The following is a 14,189-nucleotide window of genomic DNA, read 5'->3' as shown; positions in this document are numbered from 1 at the left end:
GGTGTGGACTATGACTCAGGAGATAGTAGGGTTATTTCCAGGATTACAGATTTGCAGAGTGCTGCTGCCGTTTCACTCAGGGTTGGGGCACAATGGCTTTCCCCTTCTTGGAGCTGACTTAATGCTTAATGAATAAGTAAGGGGGAAAGGGGTTGTCTCATGGGCAAGTCATGATTGAAAAAGGGGCATTTTTAGGGGTCGTCGACCCACTATTAACCATGGATAAAATCTGAAGGATCCTCTAGTAGAGGTGGGAGTTGGGGCGGTATCTGACATAAGGCCTCTCTGGGTATTGGAGGGTGGGAATCGGCCGGCGGCGCGAATGGGGGTGCTTGGGAGATCCTGTGACCAAGTCTAGAGAGTCCAAGGACAGCTCAAGCCCGCCGGTCCACTCTACTCTGGAATGCGAATCCCAGCTGCGGCTCCAAACCGCAGCTCTGAAAAAAAAGGTGGCTCTAGCTGAAAGGGCGCGGGAAGTCTGAAGCTTTCCCGCCACTGGCGAGGGCGTGACCCGTGACGTCAGGGCTCCGCCTTCACAAGGTCGTGGAAGGAGGGCTCCGCCCTTACCAAGATGGCGACACTTGTGGCAAGGGAAAGAGCTTATAGATTTCGCCTCGATCCTGCCACCAAAGTAGAGGCGGGACTGCCCTGTGGAGTGTGCCCGCCCCTTCCGCTGTGCGCCCGCGTCGCGCGATGACGTCACAAGGCCCGCCCTCACCCCTCCGGGTTCCCGAGTTCCTGAATCGTGAGCGTCGGCAACGGTAGTGACGCGTATTGCCCGGAGGATGGCGGACGCCGGCTTGCGCCGCGTGGTTCCCAGCGACCTATATCCGCTCGTGCTCGGCTTTCTGCGCGATAACCAGCTCTCGGAGGTGGCCAATAAATTCGCCAAGGCAACAGGCGCTGTGAGTGCGGGCTTGGGACAAGGGCTGGGGTGGGATGACCACAGGTCTTTGGGCCCTGACAGGTTTAGGTTTCTGCGTACCGAGGTCTCTAGGGTCCGCCAATCCACTATCTGCGGGGCCTTTGTGCCGAGCTCTCGGCGGTGACCCGAGAGCCTGGAGTCTCGGCACCTGGTCCCCCACGAGGTCTGACTAGATAGCGTTGAGTCTTGTTGCTTTTTTCTGTTGAGCGGTGCAGCGACGGCAGCGTGGGATCCTCGTGGCCCAGGTCACGTGGCTGGCGGAGTGCGGCGAGGAGGGAGCGTGGTGTCCCACCGGAGGCATTGGAGGCTCTTGGTTCCTTCTTGGGTTTTACGTTGGCTGATGGAAAGCGTGACTTGACCTTGACTCTCAGTCGAATTTACCCGGGACTCGAAGATAAAATTGCTTTAGAAATGAGGGATGGGATTTTCGTTAGTAAAGAAGAAAGTGAAAGAGAGTAGAGGCAAGGTTCTGCTTTTAGGTATACCAAAGCAGGATTGAGCATCATAGCTCTACCAAGCAATGGGCTTGGATCTTTGACTTGTGGAATCAAACACATATAGATTTGGGACCAGGCTCTGTTACTTCTTAAGATGTATAACCTGAACAGCTTGCTGAACCTCTCTGAGTTTGTTTCTATTCCTACGGGGGATGCCGTCATCCACTTTATAAGGTTTTTGTGAATTTCAGTAACATGATAAATATGAAGTGGCAATCCCAGTGCTTGGTGCTCAGGAAGCATCAGTGAGTGAAATAGTTATGGTAATTTAGGATGTTCCAAGCACATGTAAAAAGTGGACTAGGACTATGAAAGGTTTGGAATCTCTCAAGAAAAGCAGTCATGGGGCGCCTGTGTGGCTCAGTTGGTTAAGTGTCTGCCTTGACTCAGGTCATGATCTCAGTGTCCTGGGATCAAGCCCCACTTTGGGCTCTCTGCTCAGTGGGGAGCCTGCTTCTCCCTTTCCCTCTTTCCCTCCCCTTGCTTGTGCTTGCTCGCTCTCTGTCAAATGAATAGATAAAATCTTTAAAAAAAATCGTGATGTATGGGAAAACATCTTGAGAGAGGGTAGAGTGTAGTCTTTGACAGTCTTAGCCTTTGACTAAGAAGATAAGTTTGTTCTTTGTGGCAGAATCAGGCTGCACAAGGACAGAATCAAATTAGCTTCAGAAAGGACTTCTTAAGCTGGGATGGCCTGCCATGTGATCTCCTACAGCTGCTTTCATATTGGAACTATTTTTGCGTTGACCATTAGGAAGGCTGCAAAAAGTATTTTCACAGTGTGCTGGATGGAATTGGGCCTTTCAGAATCAGGATTTTTTTATGTGACAAAAACTAATCTTTCTGGAAGGCTTACTAAGGACGAGCTGGTATTTCCAGATGCTCAGTTTTTTGTACGCATTATCTCTCATTCTCTCAACAGCTTAATAAGATATATTATCTCCATGTTATAGAGAAGTAAACGGTCTCAGAAAGATTTAAGTAATCTGCTCATGATCACACAGTAATAACAGGCAGAAGTGAGTTTCACATCTGTACACATCTAACTCTGAGCCTATAGGTACTGTAATGCTTTGCCATTTTTTTGCATCAACTAGTAATGTGTATCAGTGTAATTAATAGCTGAATGAAATTTTGTACTGAGTTTGTAACTTAGCTTTTTAACCAGTATTGGAGGATGGTTTCCAGTGATTTGGTATTATGAACCACATTGCAGGAAATGCCCTCTTCTGTTAATGTTTGTGTCCTTGTTTCATGGGTAAAGATGAATTCCTAGACAATGCATTGCTGGAGTAAAGGGAAAGCACTTTTTTTTTTTTTTAAAGATTTTATTTATTTATGTGACAGAGAGACAGCCAGCGAGAGAGGGAACACAGCAGGGGAGTGGGAGAGGAAGAAGCAGGCTCCCAGCAGAGGAGCCTGATGTGGGACTCGATCCCGGAACGCCCGGATCACGCCCTGAGCCAAAGGCAGACGCTTAACGACTGCACTACCCAGGCGCCCCGGGAAAGCATATTTTTATAAAATATTTTATCTTTGAGAGAGAGAGAGAGCACATGGACACGTGAGCACAAGAGGAGCAGGGGCAAAGAGAGAGAGATGTAGACTCCCCACTGAGCAGGGAACCTGTCACTGGGCGGGATCCCAGGACCCCAGGATCATGACCTGAGCCAAAGGCAGACGCTTAACCGACTGAGCCACCCAGGCACCCTGGGAAAGCACATTTTTTTAAAAGGCTTTGATAAATAGGATTGACTGGGGATAGATGGTGACAGAAACTGTAGGAGTAGCCCAAGTCTTCTATGTCAGAAATTGGGAAGTACATAAATAGGTTTTCTCATAATCTTTGCAAGTAGGAAAAGCCTTACAAAGATGTAACATTTATACCAAATATAGCAATTATAAAAGAGGTCACTTTTTTTTTTTTTTTTAAGATTTTGTTTATTTATTTGAAAGAGAGAGAGCGAGCAAGTGAGCACAAGCAGGGGGGAGAGGGAGAAGCAGACTCCCTGCTGAGCAGGGAGCCTGATGTAGGTAGGGCTCCATCCCAGGACCTGACATCATGACCTGAGCTGAAGGCAGACAGTTAACTGACTGAGCCACCAGGTACCCCAAAGTAGGTCACTTTCGAAGAGAGAATAAAATAAAATCTAATTTCCCTCTAGAACAACTAGGATAAAATTTTCCTACTAAGTTCTTTTTTTCTCCTGTAGACCCAACAGGACGCCAACGCCTCTTCTCTCTTGGACATCTACAGCTTCTGGCTCAAGTAAGTCTTCCCTGTATCACTGTAACTATTTTTCCCCCAAGGAGTTGGGCTGTGTTCCTTGATGTGGAAAGGTCCTGATCCCCCAAAAGTTAGCCTCATCTACCTCAGCAGGTCCACCAAGGCCCCAAAGCGGAAATTACAGGCAAATGGACCAGTGACTAAGAAGGCTAAGAAGAAGACTTCCTCCAGTGACAGCAGTGAGGACAGCAGTGAGGAGGAAAAAGCCCAAGGGCCTCCAGCTAAGAAAGCTGGTAAGGCTGGGCAGGGAGTTGGGGTTAGTGGTTCACAGAAAGGGATTTGTAGCCTGCCTGTATGTACCACATGGTTGATTCTCACTGGGGTCTGTGGTTTTTTTGTTCAGTTGTACTTGCCAAGCGGGCCAGTTTGCCACAGCATCCTGGAAAGGCTGCAGCCAAAGCATCAGAGAGCAGCAGCAGTGAAGAATCCAGTGATGAGGAGGAGGACGAAGACACGAAGAAAAAGCCTGTTCAGGTTTGTAACTTTGGGGGGGAAAGAAGTTGTTTAAGGGATTAGAAAGAAGAAACCTAAAGTCCTGGCTTGTAGCTTGGAAGCAGGGGATGGCAGTGGGTGTATAACAGGTGACTGGGGGGCGTGCCTGGCTGACTCAGTCAGTAGAGGATGGGACTCTTGATTTCAGTGTTATAAGTTTGAGCCCCATGTTGGGTGTGGAGATTACTTAAAAAAATAAATAAGGGGCGCCTCAGTCGTTTAAGCCTCCCACTCTTGGTTTTGGCTTAGGTCGTGATCTCAGGGTCCTGGGATTGAGCCCCAGTTGGGCTCTCTGCTCAGCAGGGAGTCTGCTTCTCTGCCTCCGTCTCCCTCTGTGCCTCCCCCTACTCCCAAGTGTGTGTGAGCGCACATGTGCCCTCTCTCTTTAAACTAAAATGAATCTTTAAATAAATAAATAAATAAATAAATAAATAAATAAATAAAATATATAACAGGTGACCATGGAGGAGAAAATAGAGAAGTATGAAGTTTGGAAAGGATATGTGAGGGTTAAGTTGCACTCTGAATCTAGAGGAACCCATTCTGTTTCCCAGGTGGTATTAGGTTTCTCTGGGACACTGTCTAAGATATCAAGAGTAAGAGTATGTTTTGTAGACAGGTATTGGGAGCTCTAAGTAGGGAATGGCAGGGACAGGGTTGAATTTTTCTTTCTTTTTTTTAAAAAATATTTTATTTATTGAGAGAGAATGTGCATGCATGCACATGGGGGGAGCAGAGGGAGAATTAGACTCCCCATTGAATAGGGAGCCCGACATGGACCTCAATCCCAGGACCCTGAGATCATAACCTGAGCTGAAGGTAGATACTTAACTGACTGAACCACCCAGGAGTCCCTCTTTCTTCCTCCCTCCCTCCTTTCTTCCTTCCTTCCTTCCTTCCTTCCTTTCCTTTTTCTTAAGATTTTTTTTTTTTTAAGATTTTATTTATTTACTTGACAGAGAGAGACAGCGAGAGAGGGAACACAAGCAAGGGGAGTGTGAGAGGGAGAAGCAGGCTTCCTGCCTTCCCAAGCCGAAGGCAGATGCTTAACGGCTGAGCCACCCAGGAACCCCTCTTAAGATTTTTAAATTATTTTTAAGTAATCTCTGTACCCAGTGTGGGACTCAAACTCATAACCCCAAGATTGAGTTGCATGCTCTACCCACTGAGCCAGCCAGGCGCCCCAATATTTTTGTTTCTTATGAAGAATTTGATGCCCTTTCCAGATGCTATCTTTTTTTTTTCTTTTTTCTTTTTTTTTTTTTTTATGATTTTTTATTATATTATGTTAGTCACCATACAGTACATCCCCGGTTTCCGATGTAAGGCTCAATGATTCATTAGTTGTGTATAACACCCAGTGCACCATGCAATACGTGCCCTCCTTACTACCCATCACCGGTCTATCCCATTCCCCCACCCCCCTCCCCTCTTATCTTTTTTTTTTCTTTCTTTTTTTTTTTTTTTTAAAGATTTTATTTATTTATTCGACAGAGAGAGACAGCCAGCGAGAGAGGGAACACAAGCAGGGGGAGTGGGAGAGGAAGAAGCAGGCTCATAGCGGAAGAGCCTGATGTGGGGCTCGATCCCATAACGCCAGGATCACGCCCTGAGCCGAAGGCAGACGCCCAACCGCTGTGCCACCCAGGCGCCCCTATCTTTTTTTTTTTCTTAAGCACACTCTATGTCACACATGGTGCTTGAACTCATGACCCCAAGATCAAGAGCTGGATCTCTACCAACTAAGTCAGTTAGGAGCCCTCAGATGTTGTCTTGCTCAGCTTTCCTTTGCTGTTACTGCTCCATTAGCTCCTAAAAATTAAAAGTAGTCTAGGATGGTTTCTACCTTAGGATGTCCTTTGGGTACCCAGAACCTCTTGCTGATTCTCCTCATTGTGTGTTTCCTCACAGAAGGGAGTTAAGCCCCAACCCAAGGCAGTCAAAGCTCCTCCTAAGAAGGCCAAGAGCTCTGATTCTGATTCAGACTCAAGCTCAGAAGATGAGTCACCAAAGAACCAGAAGCCAAAGACAACACCTGTGGTAGCTAAAGCTCAGACTAAAGCCTCAGCCAAACCAGGTACTATTTCTATTCCCAAGAGGCCAGGCTGGGGACTAGCTTGCTCTGGGGACTGGTATTAAAATTGCTCTTTCAGGGGCACCTGGGTGGCTCAGTCAGTTGAGCTGCTGCCTACAGCTCAGGTCATGATCTCCGGGTCCTGGGATGGAGCCCTGTGTTGGGTTCCATGCTGGGCATGGAGCCTGTTTAAGATTCTCTCTCTCTCGCAAAAAAAAATTCTCATTCAGCATAGGGGTGAAATGGCAGTGGTTGTTGAGCTAGAAGTATTGATTAGTATCTCTCTCTTTTTTTTTTCCCTTAGAGAGGCTTTTTATAAGTGGAAGATTTCATAATTAGGGGTTAGTAACTAGAGAAACAGTCTGCAATGAGGAAGAATGTGTTTTTAAAAATGGTATCCAGAGGCACCTGGGTGGGTCAGTTGGTTGGGTGTCAGACTCTTGATTTCAGCTTGGGTCCTGATCCCAGGGTCATGGGATTGAGCCCCATGTTGGGCTCCACTCAGCAGAGAGTCTGCTTGAGGAATCTCTCTCTCTCCCTCTCCCCCTCCCCCTCCCCCCAGTCTTGTGGGCTCTTTCTTTCTCTCTCTCTCAAATAAGTTAATCTTTTTTTTTTAATTTATCTTCTCTTAAAGAATTTATTTATTTATTTGAGAGAGACAGCGAGAGAGAGCAAGAGCAGGGAGGAGAGGGAGAAGCAGGCTCCCTGCTCGCAGGCTTCTTGCTGAGCAGGGAGCCCTATGTGGGGCTCAGTCCAGGATGCTGAGATCATGACCTGAGCTGAAAGCAGACACTTAACTGATTGAGCCACCAGGCACCCCTAAAAAAATTTTTTAAAAGTATCTGTTTGCCATTCTTGTTCATTTCATAGATGATTTACATTCCCACAAATGCCATTCTGTTATGACCACTTGTACATCTGTCCTTTGCTTTTCATTGCCATCATTTCTCCTATGCATTCACTCCATCGGACATGTGAGAATTTAAACTTTTTTCTGTAATGTTGTGATGACAGGTTATGGTTTATAGGAGCTTGTCTGAATGGAAGTTGGAGTGAAAGAAGGGGGGTGGGGGATTGGGATAGGCCGGTGATGGGTATTGAGGAGGGCACATATTGCATGGTGCACTGGGTGTTACATGCAAATAATGAATCATGGAACATTGCATCAAAAACTGGGGATGTACTGTATAGTGACTAATATAACAAAATAAAAATTATATATAAAAAAAAGGAAGTTGGAGTGAAAGATTTCATAGAGCACATTTGAATTATTTACATCATATCTTTTTTTTTTTTTTTTAAGATTTTATTTATTTGAGAGAGAGAGAATGCTCACACATGAGCTGGGGGAGGTGCAGAGTGAGAGGGACGAACATTGGCCTCTGAGCCCAGAGCCCAATGCAGGCCTTGCTACCATGACCCTGAGAGCATGACCTGAGCCAAAATCAAGAGTCGGACACTTAATGGACTGAACCACCCAGGTGTCACTACATCATATCATTTGTTAAAGGTAGTCTATGCTTGAAATTGGTCAGGAAAGTCATCCTGCGATAGTCAACCATGGCAGTCTCCCTCATGCCTGCTCTAAAGGCAAGAGAATTGATAAACTCCTAAGTTCTGAGCTAACAGGTTTCAGTGGTCCAGTAAGGCCTTGATACTTCTTACTCTATTTTTTTTTCCTTCATAGGTACACCAGCTCGGGTGGCACCAAAACTGGCCAATGGTAAAGCAGCCAGCACTAAGAGCAGCAGCAGCAGCAGCAGCAGCAGCAGTGATGACTCAGAGGAGGAGGTGGCGGCAGCAACCATACCTAAGAAGGTTTGGGCCATAACTTCTACCAGGGAGGTGGGGTGGGGGGTGTCTCCACTTCCTGGCAAGATTAGTTGGACCAGCCTTATACTGTGATAACTAATTTTCTCTGTATGATGCAGACTGTACCTAAAAAGCAAGTGGTGGCCAAGGCCCCAGTGAAAGCAGCGGCTGCCCCTACCCAAAAGAGTTCCAGCAGTGAGGACTCCTCTAGTGAGGAGGAGGAGGAAGAGCAGAAAAAACCCATGAAGAAAAAACCAGGTGAAGTACTTTTTTTTAAAGATTGATTTATTTGTTTTTTAGAGAGCATGAGTGAGCATGCAGGCAGGGTGGGGGCAGCGGGAGAGGCAGAGGAAAGGGAGAGAATCCCAAGCAGACTTCCTGCTGAGCATGGAGCCCCACCACAACACTTGTCTTTTTTTTTTTTTTTTTTTTTTTTAAGCTCTTATTTATTTATTTCACAGAGAGAGAGAGCGTGTGCAGTTGTCATAAGCAGGGGGAAATAGCAGAAGGAGAGGGAGAAGCAGGCTCTCCACTGAGCAGGGAGCCCAATGTGGGGCTCCATCCCAGGACTCTGGGATCATGACCTGAGCTGAAGATAGATGCTTAACTGACTGAGTCACCCAGGCACCCTGACACTTGTCTTTTTTAAACAGGTCCCTATAGTTCAGTTCCCCCGCCTTCTGCTCCCCCATCCAAGAAGTCCCTGGGAACCCAGGCTCCCAAGAAAGCTGCAGAGAAGAAACAGCCTGTGGAGAGCAGTGAGGACAGCAGCGATGAGTCTGGTGAGTCCCCACCCGTGGAGAATGGGTCTGGGGAATACATGAGGAATATAAAAGGCAGAAATGCCTCTATGCCTTTTGTTTTTCACTGAAGCAAGACAGGGCTTAAGTTTCTGTGTGGGTCTTTGCATCCTCCTTTTTATTGCTTTTGGTTGGTTGGGACTCTGGTCCCAGCCTAATGCCGTAGGTTCTCTCCAGATTCAAGTTCTGAGGAAGAAAAGAAACCGCCAGCTAAGGCAGTCCTCTCTAAAGCAACTACTAAACCAGTTCCAGCAAAGAAAGCGCCAGAGAGCTCTTCAGACAGCTCAGGTGAGGCATATGGAGGCCTTCAAGGCAGTGGGAGCTCCAGGGGCTCTCTTCAGCCTGATTTCTATTTATTCTTTGCTCTCTGTCTAGACTCTGACAGTTCTGAGGATGAAGCTCCTTCCAAGTCAACCAGTACCGCTAAGAATCTACCAAGTAGGCCAGATGCCACTCCCAAGCAACTTGCAGCTAAACCAGCCACAGCTCCCAAGCAACCTGTAGGTAGTGGCCAGAAGCCTCTAACCAGAAAGGCTGATAGCAGCTCCAGCGAGGAGGAGAGCAGTTCTAGTGAAGAGGAAAAGACAAAGAAGACTGTGGTCACCCCCAAGTCCAAGGCAGCGGCCAAAGCAGCTCCATCTTTGCCTGCCAAACAGGCCTCCCCAGGTGGTGGGGACAGCAGCTCTGATTCAGATAGTTCTAGCAGTGAGGAAGAGAAGGAAAAGATGTCAAAATCCCCAGTTAAAAAGAAGCCACAGAAGGCTGCGGGAGTTGTAGCCTCTTCCAAGGCAACTTCCACAAAGAAAGCAAAGGCCGAGAGCAGCAGCAGTTCTTCCTCTGATGATTCCAGTGAGGAAGAAGAGGAGGAGAAGCCTAAAGGCAAGGGCACTGTAAGGCCACAAGCTCTCAAGACCAATGGGACCTCTGCACTGACTACCCAGAATGGAAAAGCAGACAGGGATAGCAATGAGGAAGAAGAAGAAAAGAAAAAAGCAGCAGTAGCAGTTTCTAAGCCAGGTCTGTATCCAAAGAATCTGCCTCCTTGGTTTGTTCCCCCAAATACGGGTGGTATATATACACTTGGGGAATGGGGTAGGAGAGGAGGCCCACAGTTAGGCTTCCAGTTATATGCCCTTGGTGTGGGAACCCAGGAGAAGGAACAGGAAACTGGTCTCCTGAATTTGGATTTTTGTTTTGTAGCTTCAGGAAAGAAGCGGAAGCAGAACGAGGCTGCCAAGGAGGCGGAGACGCCTCAAGCCAAGAAGATAAAGCCGCAGACCCCCAACACGTTTCCAAAAAGGAAAAAAGTAAGTTATGTTATTTTCTTCTCGGGAACCAGCCTTTAAAGAGTAGAAAGGAGCACCTGGGTGGCTCAGTTGGTTAAGCGTCCGACCCTTGATTTCCTCTCAGGTTATGATCTCACGGTTGTGAGATCAAGCCCGGCATAGGGCTCTGTGCACAGAGAGGTTCTCTCCCTCTGCCTCCCTCAATCAATCAATCATTTAAAAAAAAAAAAAAAACAAAGACTAGAAAGAAAAATTTGGGATCATCTTGACAACTCTCTGCCTGGCCTGGCACTTGTGCCCATGTGTAGCTAAGGAGGGCTTTGCTGTTAAATGGCTACTCCGTCTTTAATTTATTTCTTAACTTCATTCTTCTCCAGGGAGAAAAAAGGGCATCATCCCCATTCCGAAGGATCAGGGAGGAGGAAATTGAGGTAGATGCTCGAGTGGCAGATAATTCCTTTGATGCCAAGGTAAGGGGAGAGGGTGTTTGCCATTCTTAAGGGGGATGGGTGGAAGAGAGGGCAGCTTTTTGGTTCAGGTTGCCTGTTGAGCAGGGAGAAGAAAGTAACAGGGCCTTGGTGTTGTCCTTCTGTGTATTAACCACTTCTCTCTGATTACCAGCGGGGTGCAGCTGGAGACTGGGGGGAGCGCGCCAATCAGGTTCTGAAGTTCACCAAAGGCAAATCGTTCCGGCATGAGAAAACCAAGAAGAAGCGGGGCAGCTACCGGGGAGGCTCCATCTCTGTCCAGGTCAATTCCATTAAGTTTGACAGCGAGTGACCTGGGGCCGTCTGGGGCGAAGCAGGGGTGATGATCCGAGACCACGCGCTTTCCCTAGTGGGCCTGGGGGAGCCTCAGCTCTATTAAGGAAGGGTCTTGGTGGGGACAGCAGTTTAGAATGGGTCTGAAGACTTTGCGTCGCAACATCCTCTCTGTCCTTTTCTGTGCTCGCGGTTTTGTACAGCTTTGTTCTTGAGTGTTGAGTAGCAAGGACAACATCAGGGGAGTGTTCTTTTTTTAAAAAAAGAAAAATTTTAGTTGTCATTCCCTTCTCCCTGTTCTGTGGAAGTCCTCACACTGAGAAATTTGTATATTTTATATTAAATCATTTCCTGTTGATTTTTGTTGTGATTTCACAGGTGGGTTCCCACAGATAAAATCTTAGCTATTGCCCAAGACGTAGTAAAGGTCACATTATGAGTTTTTCTAATTGGAGAGTTGTGCCTATAGTGCACATTTCATCCGTCCTACGCCTCACAGCTTTGGGAAGGGGCAGTTAAGAATGGCTAATGTATATGTTTGCTAAGCATGCACTGTGTAGTTCATCCTCTTTTGTGGGGTTTAGGACTGATGTTTTCAGCGAGCATGGACTTCACTACTTTTTGGGATAAAATTCACTTTTGTTACAGGCAGAATTCTGGTGTAGTGTGAATGCCATGGGGTTAGTCTGAATATTTTGTTTTCTGTAATTTTAACATCTAACGTTTGCAATACATGTTTAGTTTTTTAATTTGAAAGCATAAACTTTTCTATTGTTCAGAGACTTTTTTGATGACCCTTAATAGTACTAAATTGAGGACTGCATTTTCTTGTTTTTTTACATTTTAGAGAACAAAATAACGTGATAATCTGAAAAGTACGTATCACTTGGCATTTCTGTTTTAGTAACAGTGGTGATACAAAATTAGTTTCATTAGCTCCTACGTGGTTGGAAATCACTGATCAAGAAAATGAAAGAATAAAAACTATAATTAAAAACCTCAGTCTTCAGTAAGAATTAGATTACGTTAGGCGAATTTATAGGTAACCCCTGTGTATGTGCTAATAAATGGGAAGAACCTTTACAAAGCATATTAGGTGGTAAAACTTGAGTAAGGTGGGGTTGGGAGAGCCTCCCAACAAGATTATTCTGTTTTGTAGTTGGAACATGGGAGCAGTTGATGTACCCCTTACAGAACCTTAACTGTGAGTAACAGTGAAGGTAATGGTAAAAACCAGTGAGCAGAAGTAACGACTCTGAGGCCAAGTTGGCTGGTCATAAAGCTGTAGGAGACAATAGTGCTTGGCCAGAGCAAGATGGGGAGGGAAGAGGCAACAGCAGACTCTGGAGGCTGGGGCTATTCCTGTGGTGGGAGAGTGTGCCCTAGCTTCATGGATGAGGGAGGTGCAGGTTTTAAGATTAGCCTCCCCGTGTTTGGATTCCATACTTGCTAAGTAACTTGATAATAAGTTAGTTTTCCATGTAACTGCCTCTAGGAAAAACATGCACCGTTCCTGCCGGCATAGGTACATCAGTCTACATGGGAAAAGTTACCCGTCTCACTATAAAATAATAAACTGGCTGGTTTATAATGTGTCTTGGGAGTTTTTTATTGTGAGTCCAAAGCCCTCCCACCTCCTCAAACCAGAACAACCTGGGTGCCAGTTAGAGGGCTGGAGTGAGACCTGTGAGTTCACTGCAGAACCTTCTTCGCAACAGCTTGCTGGCTTTTCTTGGCCATACTTTGTCTCATGGTGCCCTGTCCAGGCCATAGTCCAGATGGTGCATAGTCTAAACTAGGGGGTTGGCAGACTGGCCTATGGGTGAGTCCAGCCCACCGCTTGTTTTGTAATGCTGAGGTGCTAAGAATGATTTCTACATTTTAATTTTATTTATGTCTTTTTAAGTAGGCACTACACCCAATATGGGGCTTGGTTTTTTACATTTTATTTTATTATTTATTATTTTTTTATTTTTTATTTTTATTTATTTATTTGACACAGACAGCCAGCAAGAGAGGGAACACAGCTGGGGGAGTGGGAGAGGAAGAAGCAGGCTCCTAGCAGAGGAGTCTGATGTGGGGCTCGATCCCAGAACGCTGGGATCACACCCTGAACCGAAGGCAGACGCCCAACGACTGTGCCACCCAGGCGCCCCTACATTTTAAAAGTGCTTGAAAGAATATGTGGCTGACTTTATGTGGCTCACAAGGCCTGCAGTATTTACTAACTGGCCCTCTATGGAAAACGTTTGCTAATTCCTGGTCTAAATCAGTGATTTCACAACACTGGCTGAAAAGTAGAATCATCTGGGAAACTTTGAAAAATACTGGTATCCGGGGTGCCTGGGTGGCTCAGTCGGTTAAGCATCTGCCTTCAGCTCAGGTCATGATCTCCTGCTCAGCGAGGAGCCTGCTTCTCCCTCTCCCTGTGCCCCACCCCCAACTCATGCTCTCTCTCTTTAAAAACAAAAAGTACACCCAAGGGCCCATCCCATCCTAGCTGAGTCAGACCCTGGTGCTCTCTGGTGGAGGCTGGGTGTTAGGATTTTATTTTTTTAAGCTACTGGGTGATTCTAATGAGCAGCTGAGGTTGAAAACCACTAATCTAAGAGTATTTGAAAACAAGTGAATTGGGGTGCCTTGGTGGCTCAGTCGGTTTCCATTCAGGTCATGATCTCATGGGTCATGGGATCGAGCCCTGTGTCGCCTCCACTCTCACAGTCTGCTGGAGATTCCCTTTCCCTTTGCCCCTCCCCTGCTGACAGGCCCACTCTATCTCTAAAATAAATAAATCTTTAAAAAAAAAAAAATTGGTATTTTTTCATTCCTCTCATTTCCAGATATACTTGTTAAATCTAATAGTATAAAATGAAAATTAAATTTCCATCTTAGTTTTGTTTCCTGGGACTTGATTTTGTTTCTTCACAGTTTCTCCGAATGTACTATTTTATGCTTCCACTCATATTTTTCCTTACACAAATGGGGTAGCTTGCTATGTGCAGTGCTCCATAAGTTCGGAGCTCATTTTATAACACAGCAACTCATTTTTAATGGCTGCATGGTTCTCCATTCTATGGAAATAGTATAAGTCATTGGTAGATGTTTAGGTTTTTTCAGTATTTTGCTACTACAAATAGAGCCACAGTGGGGTTTTTTTTTTTTTCACGTAAACTCTATTCCCAGTGTGGGACTCAAACTCGTGACCCTAAGATCAGTAGTCACATGCTCCTCTGACTGAGCCAGCCAAGTGCCCTG

At 46.1% G+C, this 14,189-nt stretch overlaps 1 protein-coding gene across 2 annotated transcripts; it reads left to right on the top strand.

The window, feature by feature from the left end:
* Nucleotides 1-545: 545 nt before the first annotated feature.
* On the top strand, nt 546-12,529 carry NOLC1 (nucleolar and coiled-body phosphoprotein 1). Of its 2 annotated transcripts, none has more exons than XM_026493968.4 (13): nt 546-905; nt 3,636-3,691; nt 3,800-3,942; nt 4,053-4,183; nt 6,113-6,278; nt 7,963-8,093; nt 8,207-8,345; nt 8,741-8,869; nt 9,065-9,175; nt 9,263-9,904; nt 10,088-10,194; nt 10,551-10,643; nt 10,795-12,529. In XM_026493968.4, the coding sequence occupies exons 1-13, from the start codon at nt 786-788 to the stop codon at nt 10,951-10,953; spliced, it is 2,127 nt and encodes a 708-aa protein (XP_026349753.1). In that variant the 5' UTR covers nt 546-785; the 3' UTR covers nt 10,954-12,529. The 2 variants fall into 2 exon arrangements, with proteins under 2 accessions (XP_026349753.1, XP_026349754.1); XM_026493969.4 differs by having other exon boundaries at nt 620-905; nt 3,803-3,942.
* Nucleotides 12,530-14,189: the final 1,660 nt, after the last annotated feature.

This window comes from Ursus arctos, unplaced genomic scaffold (assembly GCF_023065955.2).
Source record: "Ursus arctos isolate Adak ecotype North America unplaced genomic scaffold, UrsArc2.0 scaffold_7, whole genome shotgun sequence".
NCBI classification, from domain to species: Eukaryota; Metazoa; Chordata; class Mammalia; order Carnivora; family Ursidae; genus Ursus; species Ursus arctos.
Note: the sequence above shows the minus strand (reverse complement) of the source record. Positions and strands in the feature narration are given on the sequence as shown.